Source organism: Bidens hawaiensis, unplaced genomic scaffold (genome assembly GCF_021521415.1).
Source record: "Bidens hawaiensis isolate Kalapana, Puna unplaced genomic scaffold, B.hawaiensis_p1.1 tig00028758_1, whole genome shotgun sequence".
Taxonomy (NCBI): Eukaryota; Viridiplantae; Streptophyta; class Magnoliopsida; order Asterales; family Asteraceae; genus Bidens; species Bidens hawaiensis.
This window is the reverse complement of record NW_027505132.1, coordinates 272,024-290,823: the sequence shown is the minus strand read 5'-3', so window position 1 is coordinate 290,823 and position 18,800 is coordinate 272,024. Positions and strand designations below refer to the sequence as shown.

At 41.2% G+C, this 18,800-nt stretch overlaps 1 protein-coding gene across 1 annotated transcript; it reads left to right on the top strand.

The window, feature by feature from the left end:
• Positions 1 to 4,797: 4,797 nt before the first annotated feature.
• On the top strand, positions 4,798 to 17,615 carry LOC143610959 (triacylglycerol lipase OBL1-like). The gene is made up of 5 exons (XM_077085296.1): positions 4,798 to 5,089; positions 5,274 to 5,461; positions 5,745 to 5,928; positions 15,437 to 15,879; positions 17,436 to 17,615. The coding sequence occupies exons 1-5, from the start codon at positions 4,798 to 4,800 to the stop codon at positions 17,613 to 17,615; spliced, it is 1,287 nt and encodes a 428-aa protein (XP_076941411.1).
• The last annotated feature ends 1,185 nt before the right edge of the window (positions 17,616 to 18,800 follow it).

Genomic DNA, 18,800 nt, shown 5'->3' with positions numbered 1-18,800 from the left:
AGTTGTGGATAACTTCGCTTAACCTTATATCTTCGCCGAAACCCTACGAACAGTGACGGCAACTTCGCCTGATGAACACCAAGTTTCTGCAGATCTGGAATCTGGATTTTTCGAGGTTTTTGACGGTGTAAAGGGTTGTATACGATGGTAGGAGGTAAGAATGACACAAAAACACAGAAAACACGTCCCGCGAATAGTCAAAACGGGACGATTTCTACACCCGCGTGAATATCCCGAACCACACAATCGAGCAAAAGCTCTGATACCAATTGTAGGTTCCCTGGACGGATCTGCACGAGATATCTCAATCTACACAGGTGCGGAATCCCTGCGTAGGTCGTTACGAGTGTAGAACACGAATCAAACAAACACACGATACGTATAAACGAACACACGTTATATTATAACCGAACACGTGATATAATCACTGAATACACGTCTCTCGACTCACTGAACAACTCGATAAACAACTCGATCAACAACTCGATCAACAACTCGATCAACTCTAAACAAACCGTAACCTAGGAATATAAATACACGACAACTTCGCCTGGCATGTTCAGGCGAAGTTGTCCATAACTTTGCTTGACTAACAAGTTCGCCTAAACAGCGAACTTGTCAGTAACTTCGCTTAAGACATATAAAACATAATTAATTATTACAGACTCAATTACAGACACTAGACTACGAACTACTGACATTTATGCACCAACAAACATGCCGGGGTGCAACGATTGCTCATAAGCGCATGACACTATTTAAAGCGACAATATTTAATAAACTCATTTCATTTCACAACATCGAAAATGTCACATAACCAAATATTCATAACTCAAATACAACAAAATATAACAAAATATAGCAAATCAAATATTGTTCATTTTTGCTAATATCCTAACGGTATTTGTGACGTTTTCTTCACCGAACTCCATAATCAACCTAGATGCAAACCTGTAACATTTCATAAAATAAAGTTTATCAACACAAAGGTTGGTGAGCAATTCATAAGTTTGAACAATAGATATATAGTATGAAAAGCCACAAAACTAGTATACAAAACCATAAATAATAGCTATAAACTTGGATAAATAGTTATCGCTAACAAGTTAGCGACACCCAACTATAATGGGTTGCCAAATAGTTTAGGATTTTATAGTTATCGTTAATTGCATTACGTTAACGACACCTTGCCATGAGGGGTTGTCAAATGGTCTAGGATTTATAGTTCCACCATCCAAAAGCGATAAACACATAGTCAAATAAGCATAAAACACCAAATCGAGCAATTATTCAAGTAAGGTATACAACAACGTTTGTGGTTTAAGACCCAAGTATAAAACATTTAGTTTAGATAAGTTGAAATGTCACCCCCAAAATAAAAGATAGAAAACGGGGTATGAAGTTACTCACGTTCAAGTAATAAACTTGAAAGATTGATTATTTGGAGATTTGCCGGAACGACGAGTTTAACGTATGAAGCCTAAATAAAAGAAAGTCTTGGATTTATAAAGGTTGTCTTGAAGATCTTTAAATAAAATAATTGTTGCAAAAACTAATCAATTAAAGTTCAAGGTTTAAAATGTAACTATTTAAGAATTTATAATAATAACCCTTTTAAAAAATGTAAGTTTGCTCAAAAGCGGGTTAAAGTATCTAACCTTAATATTTACTTAACCAATGTTAAGTAATAAGGTGGGGGAAATGCTAAAATGCAAGTTCCATTAGGCTAAAGATACTAAAACGGGTTTTTAACGAGTGTCCGGGTTGTCGGTTCGGGTCTTGAAAAATGGTCAAACCCAAAGTCAACTTTCCAAAATATTAATTGTTATGAGATAACTCATTAAAACATACTAACACTTAACCAAGTATGTAGATCTATTGTTTAGAACTAACAACGCACGTTAAGCGAGTGTTCGGTTTTGTCGGTCCAAACTATATTATGAGATCAAGTTGGATCCAACTATTCCAAGTACTTAAGAAAATAATTAAAATCAGTTTGTAAACTATTTTTTTTAAGAAATATACAAGTCTTGATAGCTAAAAACACACTTGTGTGTCCTAAGCGAGTAAAAGTCGGTATAGTTCGGTTTGGTTCGTTCTCCATCTCACAAATAGTTCATAGATGGTTTCTACATGCCCAAATATCATAGAACTTGTATATTGATTTATAAATGAAGAAAACTTAAATTTTACAACAAAAAAAGTTAACTACAAGTCTTTTAAGCAAAAGTTTCGGTTTAGTTCGGTTTCCATCTCCCAACGAGTTCATAGATGGATTCCATATGCTTAATATCAAAGAACTTGTAAAAATGATTTTTGAAACTCAAATCTATCAATAAACATGTTTAAACAACTATTTTAACAAAACTAGTAAACAAAAGTTCGGTTTCCGGTTTGGACTAGTTTCGGTTAAACCGAGGTTAGTCTTATACAAACCCACGCCATAGAACTTGTAAATAAAATGAACAAACTAAAGGGTTAGAAATTAGTCATAAGTGATATGTATAATAAGTTATGTGTGTGTAAATATATATCAAGAACACGAAGTCCTCCATGAAGCCTTGCCTTATGACATTCGAAACTTAACCAACCAGAGTCGGTGAAGTAACAAATAAAGGAAACAAGGGGTGTGTATTATATATATGTTGTACCACCATATTCAAGAGTTAGTAATGTTAGATGAACAAGTTAGAATGAAAGACTATAGTTAGGTTGACTTGAGAAGTCAAAACTTCAAGAATACATAAGAAATAACAACCTTGAATCTATGGAGTTTTGAGAGAGTTTTTGGAGATGTAGCAAGAGTAAAATGAAGAAGATGGGTGTGTTTATATAGGGAAGGAGTGAAGGGTTGGGTATAAAGATTCTTTTATGGTTTGCATAAAAATGTGTATGTTTAAATGGTCAAACAATGCATAATATAAAAAAACCAATATTTTATATATTTTATATATTTAAATGACAAGATCCAATATTTTATATATTTGAAATGTTCGGGTTACAAACGGGTCGGGTTTACATAACAAAAGTGACCCGAAATTGACGAATGTCACATGAGTCTATATTGTTAACTTTATAGAAAATTGTTCATAGAATAATAATAATAAAACATATTTTATTAATTTGAATTACAATACATAAAAGAAAACAAGGGAGCAAATTACAATATTCGGTAGTAGAATGTTACAACTAATCTGAATAAAATTACAAGAAAGTAAATAAAGCAAGTAAGAAGGGTTGAGAATTCATGTTTAACACATCATCATCATCATCATCATACTTAGTATATCTCACAAATAGCAAAGCTATGATAGGGTCTGAGGAGGGTAAGATGTAGACAACATTACCTCTACCTTTAGGAATAGAGAGACCGCTTCTGGTGAGACCCCCGGCTCAATAGTAGTTTTGTATCAAGCCTTGGACATGAGACACATAACACTCAACCATCAGGACACCGCCGATTGGTGCATATACCCTTGTCTTTCGGATATCAACGCCACCACATGATGTCTTATTAACCTCCCACCACTTTTAACGTTATTTTCACGAGATTAGTAAAATAACGTCAAAATTAGTGCAATTTCAATTTTGCCCACCCGAGGGTTCACACATATATGCATCATATACGCGCATCGCAAGCAGGGCTAACATGAGGATCCAAAATGAAACTAGAAACTAAAAAATTAGGAAGAATGAGAATTAAGAAGTACATTGTAGATCTTTGTTGTATTTAATTTTAAGTACGAGGTGTGTAAATTTCTAAAATAAAGATAAGGCATTTGAATTAGAGTGGAGAATTAAACAACTAAATAAATACCTAATTTCGAGTAACAGTACCTCATTCATCTTAGCCCCATCTTAGACCTCATTCGTCTTAGCCCCATCTTAGACGCAATTTGATTTGTTGCAAAAGTCTCAAAACGTAGAACACAAGCAAAATAGTAGCATTATATTAACCAAGATTACATATAAATAACTATGTCCAAAACCTTGGGAAAATACATTTTCATATACTTAATGATGCAAATTTTTCCACCAACCATGTTTTTTGACCGACGTTTTAAACTAAAAAAGTTGGTGTTTGGCGCATGAAAGAAGTCTAAACGTGAATCGTGATACATGCCATTTCTTTTTGGGAAATATACTATTCCAAGTAACGTGGTTATAACTTCCATAGTTGGAAAGTTGAATTCGATCTCCGTCGACCAATGAACCTCATGTATCTTGAAATCCAAATTTATTTCTTTTTTAACGATGAAATTATGTTATTTGGTGAATTTGAACTGAAAAACTCATAACCCCTTAATAATGTTTAAAAATTTTGTTTTTCTCAGCCAACCTCATTGGCCCATATATATATATATATATATATATATATATATATATATATATTTGATTACTTAATAGTTTTATGTTTATCGATTAATTAGTTAATAATTCATAGAACCCACAAACATTCTAAAGTTTGATGGTGCTTATTGTGAATTTAACCTAAGAATTACATCAGAAAGAAAAGGAATAAACAAAAAAACCTTAATGAGCTAATCAGCTAAACATGGAAAAGTCCTAAGGATATGGTAACCATTCGTGAAGAGATAATCATAAAATAATATGGAAATCCGCCCAGTTAAACTTTAGGAAGCATGTTCATCTTTTGCAGAGAATAATTATCCAATGAGTAAGCTAATCTTTATTCTCTCACACCATTTATAAAATGCTACGCAAGAACACATATATATGCAATCATACTCGTCTACATCTAAGAACAAGTTTTTTTTCTAGAGAAACAAATTCAACATGGGCGATGAATATATGCGGTTGGATCTCAACGAGGTGGGAGTTTGGGAATTATGTCTTCTTCTACTAGACGAAAAAATCGGAGCAAGAAAATTCATAAACTCCCATGATGATGAGGGCTTACGTGGAACATTCACTCATAGATTCTTGATCTTCATCTCCATTGTCTTCATTAGGGGTCTCAAGTTAATTTCCAGACCGTTGGAATGTTTGGGGCGTTTCATCGAGTCTTTCCTGAATCTCTGGACGCACTATGCTAGCTTCTGCATGCTCGTCATGAATACAATACAAGGTTTTTTTTTAACTTAATAATTGTTCATTTTAATGCCATATGTATTGTCCGCATGTATACTGTTTTTTCATGCATGATCGAATTAAATATAAAATACATAATAATTGTTCATTTTAACTGTTAGATAGTTCTTATTTGTGATTCTTTCTTTAAAAATAATTTATAAATGAGTAACATTTTCCAGGGAAGAACGAGCTATCTCGAGAATCGCCAAAATTCTCATCTGCGGTCGGGTTAACAGACACAAGAGAGGAGCTGGATGATGAAATCCATCGTGATGATCCACGTTACATTAGCGCGCTTGCGATCATGGCTGCTAAAACTGCATACGATAACGAAGCTCGTATCAAGAAAATAGTCAAGGATTGGAAGGTTTAATACAATAAAATATTACTATCATATGGTCATATTGAATGATAAATTTGAAAAAAAAACCTTTATGCATAAAACTTTGTAGTAAATTAAATTTGATATTTTTACAAAACTATACTATTGATGCATATAGGGTTATCCAACTCGTATAATCAAGAGTTATATATCGACTGGAGAGTAAAGTCTGATGTCCAAGTCATTGCTTAAAATGGCTGATTGGAATATTTCTCTTTATCTTTCTTCTAGACACAACTAAATTATATATAAAACATTCTTTGTGCAGATGGAGTTTGTAGGATTTTACAACTGTTCCGATGGTAGCAGCCAACCCACGCAAGCGTTTATATTTATCGATAAAACTGGAGATCATGATTTAATCTGCGTCTCATTTCGTGGAACATCTCCCTTTAGCTCAGACGATTGGTGCACGGATCTTGATTTCTCATGGTTCCTTCATCACGGCATAGGTAAAGTCCACATGGGCCTTGAAGAGGTAGGTCCCAGCAGAGCCCAGTTGGACCCACAGGACTCACCTTGAAGAGAGACGTCTGCGCAGAAACCAACTGGATCCGCAAGACCCACCATGCTCAGAGACGTGACGTCCTTACGCGCAGTACGCAAGCTGTTCCCGCAGGAAATGCCTCCCAATGGTGAAGTACTCCGCCTGTTCCCGCAGCTGCGGATACAAGCCATCAGGGAAGGCCACCCGCGCAGCAAGGCTACACGCACAAGGCACTTAGCTCTCAATAATTCAGTAGTCACCTGAAGGAATGAGCAAAGCCGGGAACAATCCCGCACAAAGGCGGGAGGGGGAATACTCCCGCCCAAATGAGCCAGTCCGTACGATACTGGAAGATCTTTTGTACTGTACCTGACGAGGTATGGGCAAAAGATCTGACCAGAGATACGACAGCCCATTGATAACAGTATGGCGAGCAGCATGCTCTTGTACTGTATGTCACTATTAGCCGCTACCTACTCACCAACTCCTGTCATACCACGTGCATAGCCTGCAGTTGGTGGAAAAGGAATAGTACACAGCAGGCCTGGTCATTGTCAGCCGCTGCCTACCCACCAACTGCCAGCATGGCACGTGCGTAGGCCACAGTTGGTAGAACAGGAATACTATTCAGCCGGCTATACCCTCTTGGAAACCTACCTTCGGCTATAAATACCCCAAATGGTATGATCATCTCATCTTATCTTGTATCTTACATCTTATACCTGATATCTGCTCTAGCAATCTCTTAATATACACTTATATTCAAGAGCAATCTAGTCTAATTCTCACGCCGGAGGGTGGTCACAAGGAGGTACCCCCCATTCTCAGTGACGAGCTCACGGTGTCTGTTTTGCAGGTTATCAGAAGAACCATCTTTGCCGGGTCTAACCCCTCGTGGGAAACATCTATTTAACCCCCAGATTATCCGTAATCTGCCCGGGATCGATTAGTGTTTCTTCATTGGCGCCATCCGTGCATAAAAGCTAGAACTTCATTTCTTTTCAGTTTTTTCAAACTTCTGGAAAGATGGTTAAAGAAACTCCGGTAACCACAACCCCAGCTACTGGGGGGAATACCGGCGACTACACAGTTTTTACGAACACTACCCCAGTTACCCAAGCTGGGGCAAGTGCAGTAAATAATCGCTCACTGGGATTCACCGATACCCAGTTAGAGAGACAACGAACGAGGCTTCCCTGCCAAACACTCGATGAAGTTAAAGCGTGGGCGGAAGCACGTCAAAAAGAATTCCAAGCTGAGTTGGATGAACGCTTACGTTTACTCCAACAGGCTGATGAATTCGTAGAGTACTTTGACGATGATTCGGAGGATTCCGATAGTGACGCAAACCCTCGCCATAGGGCGAAAGGGAAGCGTAAGGAAACGGACTCCCAACCGAGAAGGCATTTTGGAGAAACTTTCAAACCAAAAAACGCAGTTGGAAATCCACGTGACTTCTCCAAAACATTTACACCAACTGCTGCAAATGCGGGAACGTCCAAATTTGCAAGGGACATTGCGGAAGCAATCGCCCCGAAAAGTGCCAAACAGATGTCCAACATCGGCACTTACGATGGTATATCTGATCCAGACGATCATTTAAACAGATTCATAGCGGGGGCAACCGTCAGTAATTGGACGGAACCTACGTGGTGTTACATGTTCCAAATGACGCTTATTGGGCCAGCTAGAGTTTGGTTCGATCGTCTACCGGTCAACCACATCTACGACTGGGCAGACTTCCAACAGAAGTTTAGCCAACACTTCAGCCAACAAAGAAAGTATACCGAAGAGCAATGGACAATCCTCAAATGCATTCGAGAGGAAGATGAATCTTTGCCAGACTTCATCACTCGCTTCAACTCAAAGAAGCTAAGTCTGGGTAATATTAGCGAAGATCTTGTTCGCGCTGCTTTCATCCAGGGCGCGAACGACCCAGAGCTCATCCGCACCTTAACGGGTAAAGATGGCATGCCATCCACATGGGATGCCATCATGACAGCAGCTAAACGCTTTGCGGAAACAGAGAAGCAACTGGGTAGAGATCTCCCCCAGAGCACAAACCTCTACACCCAGAAAACAAGAGAAGACAACGTCCTTACCGCCCGACTAAACAAAAAGCGGAAGCTAGGCATTTGGCAGTCAAGGGTAAACTTTGACACCTCATCCGGCTTGCAACATCGGTTAGGCGGAAGGGATAACGTACAGTCGAACCAGAACTCCAGATGGACGCCACTCACCAAAAGCGTCACCGAGATATTCGCCACTGAGGAGCTCCCATGGCCAAAGGCTCCAATAATTCGACATCATCACAATGCTGATCGGAGCAAATACTGTGACTTTCACAGGACAAAAGGCCAGAACACTGAAGAATGCACAGACGTAAAGGACATCGTCGAAGCATTTGTCAGAGATGGGACGCTCGCACACCTCGTGGCGTAACGAACGCTGAGCTGGCTGATGCGTGTAGAACCCCAGCTGGGGAAAACACGAATAAAATTGCAGCTTCAATGCCGGAGACTACATACTGCGTAAACAACGAGATCCCGAACCAGGTGCATATCGGCTCGATGGCACTCCCATCCCAACAACATGGAAGGGAGCTCAATTACACAGTTTGGATGTAGATCAATTCCAAATTTGTAAAGGCCCAGAGCCACTTCTAATGAAAATGATTCTCCTTAGAACATCGACGCTGATGATTTTACATTTATACTTATGAACTTTCCACACGGATATGCCGGTCTTCACCGCATACATAAGTGTGAAAGTCGTTGCGTAGGGAAGGCGGCAAAACCCGCATGAACCCAAAAAACGGCAAACCTTCACGCAGGTCAGTTAAAGGTAAAGTTCAGTCATCCCACTAAATGAAAGTGCCGGTCTATCCGCACGAATCATGAGAGGAAACTGAACACTAACCTATTAACAACCGCGCGTCGAACGGTTAATTTATTCAACACTGATATGCCGGTTTTCACCGCATAATTACGTGGAAAGTCGTTGCGTGGGGAAGGCGGCAAAACCCGCATAAACCCAAAAAACGGCAAACCTTCACGCAGGTCAGTTAAAGGTAAAGTTCAGTCATCCCACTAAATGAAAGTGCCGGTCTATCCGCACGAATCATGATAGAGGAAACTGAACACTAACCTATTAACAACCGCGCGTCGAACGGTTAATTTATTCAACACTGATATGCCGGTTTTTACCGCATAATTACGTGGAAAGTCGTTGCGTGGGGAAGGCGGCAAAACCCGCATAAACCCAAAAAACGGCAAACCTTCACGCAGGTCAGTTAAAGGTAAAGTTCAGTCATCCCACTAAATGAAAGTGCCGGTCTATCCGCACGAATCATGATAGAGGAAACTGAACACTAACCTATTAACAACCGCGCGTCGAACGGTTAATTTAAACACTGATATGCCGGTTTTCACCGCATAATTACGTGGAAAGTCGTTGCGTGGGGAAGGCGGCAAAACCCGCATAAACCCAAAAAACGGCAAACCTTCACGCAGGTCAGTCAGGTAAACTTTGGTCATCCAACTAAATGAAAGTGCCGGTCCTAACCTCACAAATCATGAGAGGAAACCGAACCTATTGACAACCGCGCGTCGAACGGTTAACTTATTCAAAATACTTTAGAAAATTTCTAACAGAAGGATGAGGAAAACCTCCACGCAGGTTAGATGTAGGTAAAGTTTAGCCATCCTACTAAGTGCAAGTGACGGTCCTACCCGCACAATCACGAAAGAGGAAGCATAACTTCAACCTATTATCTACCACGTTCAAAGGTTAACTTATTCTAAACACTTAGAAAATTTCTAAAAAGATGGGGAAAACCTCCACGCAGGTTAGATATAGGTAAAGTTTAGCCATCCTACTAAGTGCAAGTGACGGTCCTACCCGCACAATCACGAAGGAGGAAGCAAAACTTCAACCTATTATCTACCACGTTCAAAGGTTAACTTATTCTAAACACTTGGAAAATTGCTAATTTAAACTAAAGTATGCATGAGCAAGTCATAACGTTTATAAAGCAAGTCATCCAGTGAAAGTAGCGGTCTTACCCGCACAAAGATTTATATTTCATAATATTCATTACAAGGGCCGGGTAACTACCCGCCTACAAGAATATAAATCTATACAAGCTAAACCTATCCTAACAGTTGGAAGGGATCTTCAGGATCAAGCTTCAGGACCACTTCCACTTGGACCAGCACCATCAGTAGAGTGTGGCGGTTCAAGGAAAGCTTTAAGGATAGCTAGCCCATCATCAGCAGCAGCAACTTCGTTCACCTTCTCCACCACCGGATGCGGGAAGGCAGCATACTGATTCACTGCTTGGTCATAAACAGCTTCAGTATCCACATCATACAAAGGGAAGTTGGAAGGCGGGATGCCTTTCTCAACGAACCCTAAACCAAGCAGCAAGCCGGCCTTTTCCCCATCCTCATGAGAAGCGTTGAGGGCTGCGCTCATGGCATCGTCGTATGATGTGTCCGTGAAGACTCGATGCACAACCTACAAAAAAAATATACAAGTATCAAAACCTTTTCTATTTACAAAGAAAAGCGTGAAGACATTATGAAGCTAAGCTTACCTGAGACAACGCTTCTCGAAGAAGCCATTCCTTGGTAACCAGAGCTTCCTGGAGGGCAGCTTGAGCTTGGTTACGGGCGCGTTCGGCTTCACTTTTGTTAAGGTTGGCAAGCAACACTTCTTTAGCCGCAGCCTCTTCAACGCACTTTAGCTTCCGCTCAGTATGATCAAGCACCCCCCTCTGGTCCAAGATCTCTTGGAGCTTCTTGGCGTCTTCCATCGCCAAGGCATCATGAGCCTGTTGGAGCGCCTCTAGTTTGGCTTTAAGTTCCTCATTCTCGAGGCGTAAAGGCTCAGCAACAGCTTCAGCCTTGGTGGCCCTCTCGGTTGCGTTCCGTGCAGTTTCCTTAGCCAGCCGAAGCTGTTCGTTAACAGCTTGGGCAGCCTTGGAACGGGCCTCGAGACGGGCCTGAACTTCAACCTCGAGGGCCTTGAAGGCCTTCTCCTTTTCCGCAGCCACTGCGTTAAGCCTCTTGTTCTCCTCCCGGACAGCCCGCGCCTGAGCTACTTCTTGGATGCGAGCTGCTTTTAACTTGTCGTTTTCACGACAAAGCAGCTCGACGCGCGGCTGCATCCGGGCCAGGAGAATCCGCAGCACATTGGTTAGCCTACCCTCCTGGTAGCTAGCCATTTCTTCCCCCAACGCACCACTGGGAGCTGCGTGACGAGCCCACTCCACGCACTCCACAGGCGTGCGAAGGGTTGTTCCTCGGCGGATGTTCCAGCGTGGAACATACACTTCATTGGAATCCGACACTGCAAAAAACAAAAAGCAGTTAGGAAAAGATGATATATAAAAAAAAAAAAAAAAAAAAAAAAAAGGCCAAAAGAACCCTACGCACCTGTAGGGTCGACAACAGGCCGATAGCCGCCAAACCTATCACCTGAACCCAAGGGAAATCCGTCCAAGAGGTCAGGCAGATGGGAAGGAGGCAGAGGTTGGCGAGAAGCCCCAAGCATACCTGAAGGATCAGCCGTCGTTGCCAATGACGGAGGAGGCATGGTGAAGGCCGCCGCGGTAGTAGAAACCAACGGAGGTGAACTCACCGTAGGTGAACTCACAACCGTGGTCGCCGCTGCGGAGTCCGCAGAAAAAGTAACCGCCGGCTCAGTGAAAGATTCAGTAAATATGGCACTGACAGCCGGCGGTGATGTCATCACAGTTGGAACAGTTGGCTCAACTGGGTGAGCAACTGAACCAACTGAAGCAGGCGCAGCCGCCTGGGTCGTCGCCTCAGGTAGGCTGACCAAGCCTACCGTCATGGGTCCGGAGGTACTCCTCCCCGCTCCACCCTGGAATGCGGTAGCATCCACGCCTGCACAAGGAAGATAAGTATTAATGATGGAAAGCTATGAAGTCAAATAAAGGAAGTTTGTACTTACGGGTTTTCTTGAGCCTAAAAGTGCGGACAGGCGGGGACGAACCCGATGGAGCCGGCCTCTTTACGCCGCTCACCGTCGTCATCCTGGGCTCTCCGGAGGTGACAGTCGTCGCAGCCTCCGGAGCAGTGGTCTTATCACCACCAGGGTTCCCCGCCACCTCCTCGCTCTCTTTGTCTTTGAATCAGACCGAGGCACCGGATCAGCAGTGGAGGCCACCTTCGCCTTCCCCTTCCCGCCGGCAGCCTTCTTCTTCCGCACCAACGGAGGACCATCTGCGGATTCCTCATCAGAACACAAGATTAGAGGAATTCCAGCAGAGGTTTCAGCATTGAGGGGTCGAGGGTTGAATAACGCCTTACCTGGCCGCCTGGCGCTCAGGATCTCGTGGCCTGGCGGGTAGACCTCCACGAACCGATCCGCCGTCTGTTCAAGGATGGGCAACTCGTTCTCATCTAGAGCACGAGTACCCATCCGAGCGGGACTATCAGCCTCCCGCGGATGCAGGAGCGACTGCAAGTCGTTCCCCTCTGAAATAAAAGAAAAACAGTTAGAAGACAAACCTATATAAACAAAGAAGACAGAGCATACCGTAAGGGACAGAGTTCAAACCGTATTCAAGGACGATCGGGATCTTTTGCGCCTCCGCATCCTTCCACACCCGGCTCATCCCGAGCATCACCATCCCGGACTCCACAAAGCGGTAAACCGGAGATTGGACTCTGGAAATCTTTGAGAACCATTCCGCCTCCTGGTAGTTGGAGGCGTGAAGGCTGGGGAGTGCTTGCCCATTCTTAAACTTCATGGCAAGGGGGATGGCGCGAGCGAAGATATAAAAGAACTCCCGCTTCCATGAACGAAGACTGCGCTCGGTTGCGCAAATCTTCAAACCCTTGATCCGGGTTATCAGAGTATACCACCCCTGGATGCACCTCCAAGAGTAGAAGGTCATCAGGCGATCGACGAAGGGCTCAACGCCCAGAATCCGGCACACCCACTCGAAGTGGCGAATCTTTGCGATCGCCATCGGGTGTACCTCGGTCAGGTGTACACCGTGCCTCTCCAGAACACGGTACACAAACTTCGTCAAAGGGAACCTAAGATTCCCATAGACAAAGAATGCGGCATATACCCCGATCTTTCCTCTGGGGGCATCATACACCGTCTGATGAGGTTCAGGAAACTCAGGCTCGAAAGACTCGAGCATGAACTTCCTGACGATGTACTGATATAGATCGACAGACAGAGCACACTGGCACTCGCCAGCAGTACTCTTGTCATCCTTGTCGAACGTGGATGACGGGTTCTCGGCGTACACCCCAGCCTCCTGGACAGTAGCCTCAAAATCGTGAGCAGAAGACATCTTGCAGGTATGAAAGAAGAGAACGATTTCAAGAGAATGCTCGACTGAAAAGGTGAGTATTCGCCGGAAATCGTTTTGAAGATGAAGAGAAAAGTGAAAGTGTGGATTACAAAGGACCCTCTCCCCCTTTATATACTAATCGCAATCAATGCGATGAATTTAATGCGGAAGAGAGAGAAATCGCAGGTGCAATGAAACTATGACACGTGGCAAAAAGCAAGCTGGCAACAGCTGTTGAAAGGACGCGTGCCATTAATTTCGCGGCCACGCGCCCGAAAAATCGTGCCCACGCGCCTGAAAATGCGTCTGGAATGACCATGTACTGTCACGTCACCATAACTTCCTGCACGTCCTGACACAATCAGAAGAAACCGTCGGACGACGTTTCAACAGTTTGGACTGTTCTTATCCTTTCACCAACTCTTCAAATTTCAAAAATTCAAAAAGATTCAAAAGTAAGCGGGAAAATACCCCTTACCTTGGCAACCAAGTAACTGTAAGACAGGTGCGAGTACAGTGTTAAGGCAAAACCCTTCACATACTTAGCACCTGCAGGGAATTGAAGCCAAGAATACCTCGGCGACCAAGTAACTATAAGACGGGTGCGGGTACAGTGTTAAGGCAAGACCCTTCACATACTTAGCACCCGCAGGGAATTGACGCCAGAAATACCTTGGAAGTAAAGTAACCGTAAGACGAGTGCGGGTACAGTGTCAAGGCAAAACCCTTCACATACCTAGCACTCCGCAAGGAATTGAAACCAAGAAGGATCTTTCGGGCAATGCTTGCGGAAACGGGAATAACATCCCCGCATAGCGGGAACGTCGAGAACTACATTGTTTGAAGCTTCAAGATGGAATTGGTGGTTTTAACATAATTGATCACTATGTTCAAAACTACCAAAACCTCATGGAGAATCCACACAAGTGTGACTCAACGCTCCTGACTTGCGAGGAGGTTACAGACCTACCCGCATCATACCCAAAGATCAAGCAGGAAAGTCGGGAATTTCTGCAAGTGACATAAGGACTTCCGCGGGAAGAATCCCCATGGAAAACCTTAAAACTAAACCCTTTTCAAAAACCCTTTGCTTAAGTCCAAAAGTTCACCTCACTTATTAAACACTCATGAGAAGAACATTGGACTGGGGGGACTTGAAGAGGTAGGTCCCAGCAGAGCCTAGTTGGACCCACAGGACTCACCTTGAAGAGAGACGTCTGCGCAGAAACCAACTGGATCCGCAAGACCCACCATGCTCAGAGACGTGACGTCCTTACCCGCAGTACGCAAGCTGTTCCCGCAGGAAATGCCTCCCAATGGTGAAGTACTCCGCCTGTTCCCGCAGCTGCGGATACAAGCCATCAGGGAAGGCCACCCGCGCAGCAAGGCTACACGCACAAGGCACTTAGCTCTCAATAATTCAGTAGTCACCTGAAGGAATGAGTAAAGCCGGGAACAATCCCGCACAAAGGCGGGAGGGGGAATACTCCCGCCCAAATGAGCCAGTCCGTACGATACTGGAAGATCTTTTGTACTGTACCTGACGAGGTATGAGCAAAAGATCTGACCAGAGATACGACAGCCCATTGATAACAGTATGGCGAGCAGCATGCTCTTGTACTGTATGTCACTATTAGCCGCTACCTACTCACCAACTCCTGTCATACCACGTGCATAGCCTGCAGTTGGTGGAAAAGGAATAGTACACAGCAGGCCTGGTCATTGTCAGCCGCTGCCTACCCACCAACTGCCAGCATGGCACGTGCGTAGGCCACGGTTGGTAGAACAGGAATACTATTCAGCCGGCTATACCCTCTTGGAAACCTACCTTCGGCTATAAATACCCCTAATGGTATGATCATCTCATCTTATCTTGTATCTTACATCTTATACCTGATATCTGCTCTAGCAATCTCTTAATATACACTTATATTCAAGAGCAATCTAGTCTGATTCTCACGCCGGAGGGTGGTCACAAGGAGGTACCCCCCCCCCTCTCAGTGACGAGCTCACGGTGTCTGTTTTGCAGGTTATCAGAAGAACCATCTTTGCCGGGTCTAACCCCTCGTGGGAAACATCTATTTAACCCCCAGATTATCCGTAATCTGCCCGGGATCGATTAGTGTTTCTTCAGGCTTCATGAAAGCGTTAGGCTTACAAAAAAAATTCTCGTGGCCTAAAGAACTTGAAGAACACGAAGAATATGATGATAAAATTTTTGCTTATTACAAAATCAGGCAAGTTCTTAGAAAAAAACTGGACGAAAATGAGAACACGCGGTTTATTGTAACTGGCCATAGTTTAGGTGGTGCACTAGCGGTCTTGTTTCCAGCGATATTGCAATTCCATCATGAGTCCGAGTTGCTGGACAGACTTGCAGGTGTGTATACATTTGGGCAACCGAGGGTTGGAGATGGTGAGTTCTGTAAATCCATGGAAGCTCTGTTGGGCGCAGAGCGATACTTTCGGTTTGTTTACTCAAATGACATTGTGCCGAGAATACCATTTGATAATTCTGCTTTTAAGTTCAAACACTTTGGCGATTGTTACTACTTCAGCAGCTTCTACAAACGGCAGGTAATTTCTATTATTTTAGCATGTGATTTAGAAATCAGTTTATCTTTAGGTATTTTTTTGAAAGTTCTTTCACTTGTTAATAATTCCTTACCACTGTAAGGGAACTCTTGCAACTTTTGACAATATTTTTTTAAGTTCGGTGGTGTGACAAACTAACTCAATAAATTAGCTTCGGTGACAAAGGAACTCCAAAGAGTTTTCGACCAAACTTAATTCTTATTTTAAAGTTTTTCATTAAACTCTATGGGGATATACTTGCCACCTACTCGAACTTGCTGAATTGGCTTACAAGGGTAGCGATTGGTAAGAACTACAACAATGCCTAGAAATATTTTGATGAATGCTAAAACACCTATCCTAAAAAATTCTTTATGTAACCCTAATGTTTCACTTCAGCATAAGGGATTGTTTCTGTACAATATACTAATGACCGCGTAAGATATTATATATTATTAGTTAGTTATATAGAAAAATAAATGAGAAGGCTATGTGTAGTGGAGGGCTACAAAATGGGACGAATTGCGCCATGTGACGCCCAGTCAGCAAAGAGTGAGTTTTCGTTTTAGGGTTGTAATGTTGTTGTACCATATATATATATATATATATGGGAGGGTTATACGAAAAAGAAGTAGTTTCCTAGGAAGACTAGGAATAAATCATAGCAATTGGATCATGTTAATCAATGGTTGAGATTTAAAATTACTAAAAACCGACATAGTTTATTAGAATTGTTCATTCACCATAAGTTTTAATGCCACTTGTCAAAAAACTATTGGTTCTTACCATTCTTAGAAAACTCTTCTTTTTATTTGAACCATTTTCTATATATATATATATATATATATATATATATATATATATATATATATATATATATATATAGTGTTGGTATCATTTAAGAACTCTAAAAAAGTTAAGAACTCTTAGGAACCCTTAACAACCAAACAATTTTTTAATTTTTTTTTATATATTAACATTATTTAAGAGTAGTTTAATCATATTTTATATAAAAACTTTAGATTACATATATTAATCACAAGTTTACATATATGTAAAATTTATATACCAACATATTTACATAGGTGTAACACAAAACATAGATATGTATAAAAACTAATTTTCAAAATTGTAATCGTAGATATAGATATAAAAATGATAAAACTACTCTTAAAGAACATTAACATACAAAAATTTTTATAAAATACATTAGTTTTCAAGAGTTCCTTCAAGTTTTTAAATAATTTACAGTTCTGTATTGATACTCATCATATATATATATATATATATATATATATATATATATATATATATATATATCACACTCACAAACTATTATAATAATAAAAAAACAAAGATGGCAGGCGGCCAAAACTAGTCGCCCACCCCCTAATCGCCCCTTTTGTCACCCCGAGGGGGGGGATTGCTTGTCGCCCACGTGACCCTCTACTACTCTCTCACTACATATAGCTTTAAAAAGAGACAACATCAAATCATATAATTTAAGTATGCAAAAGATAATTACAATAAACTTTAACTTAGTTTGGAATGGTGTTTAGAAGGTTATGAGGGAAGTACCAAACAAGAATTACTTCTGGCCTGTATACTGGCCTGTATCGATCGGGCTGATGTACTTGAATGCCCTTTTCGAAATGGTAAGAAGTGGTGCATTGACATATGCTTTCGGGAGGAAGTACAAAGAAGGAGACTTCTTTTGGGGGTTCGATTCTTTGGACTAATATTTCCTGGTTTATCGGCTCATTGTCCTCAAGATTATGTTAATCTCACTAGGCTGGGCTCTCCTGGCGCTTTTAATACGATTCAAGAAGATAATTAATCCAAACAAAGACGACGTCATACGGACAACTGGAATATGATGATTATAAATTACTAATAAATTGTGTTGAAATAAATTATTTAATGGTGCTACTAGTCCTAATTACTACCATATAATCTGTAGCATACAAAGATACACTTGATTTAAGTTATTTATGTTATGTAATGCATCGATTTAAGTTGTTTATGTCAAGTAGTTTACCCATGGAATTTTTATTTTTACTTTTTGTACACTGACTCACACACACACGTCTACTTCTTACTACGTACCAAACTACATCAAAAGAATGATCTAGTCCAGTACCAGGATTTGAACCACTTCTTCCCAAATGGTAAAAACCTTTACCAACAAGCAAAGACATGAAATGTTTACATTTTTGTAGGGCAATTTGGCCTTTTATCAGAATTTTAGCTTCTAAAATACGATTTTAGCTCCAGATTTTTTTAACAGCAAATTCTATTTCCATCTAAAATTCCACTAACTTTACATTTGCAAGGATTTTTGCGCTAGATTATGACCAAGAATTTGAGTTTAGATGATTTTGTTATCACTAGTATAGAAAATGGTCATTTTAAAACGGTTAAATATCATTTACACAACGGTTTCAAAACCGTTTTAAAAGAAGTGTTGCAAAATATATTTAAAATGGATTCAAAACCGGTGTATATCATAGAAGATATTAAAACGAGTTGTAATTGGTGTATATTATACTTAACAACGGACTGGTAACCATCATAAAACTTTATTTACAATGGGCTCTTAACCGGTAAAACTTAATACAAAATGTTGTTAACCGTTGTTATTTAAGTATTTACAACGAACCAACAACCGGTGTGATGAAGTGATTATAACGGGCTACAAATCGGTGTTCTTTATAAATATAATTTTAACGAACCGGTGTATTTATGCTTTACAACGGCTTTGTAAGCGGCATTTTTAATGGTTTTACAATGGAAAGTCAACCAGTATTTTTATGTTTTTACAAATTTTGTGAACTGGTGTTTTTTGTTAATAAAAAAGCTAGACCCAACGTAACTACGGTGGAAGTTCTTTTGCCACACCCCAACCTACGGCGGAACATGCCGGA

What these genes read in the sequence shown, in the direction of transcription:
- LOC143610959 (XM_077085296.1), top strand. Translation starts at nt 4,798, where the DNA reads ATGGGCGATGAATATATGCGGTTGGATCTCAACGAGGTGGGAGTTTGG. An exon ending in GTTCCTTCATCACGGCATAG is followed by an intron (nt 5,929 to 15,436) that starts GTAAAGTCCACA and finishes GTGTTTCTTCAG; the next exon opens with GCTTCATGAAAGCGTTAGGC. An exon ending in GCAGCTTCTACAAACGGCAG is followed by an intron (nt 15,880 to 17,435) that starts GTAATTTCTATT and finishes AATGGTGTTTAG; the next exon opens with AAGGTTATGAGGGAAGTACC.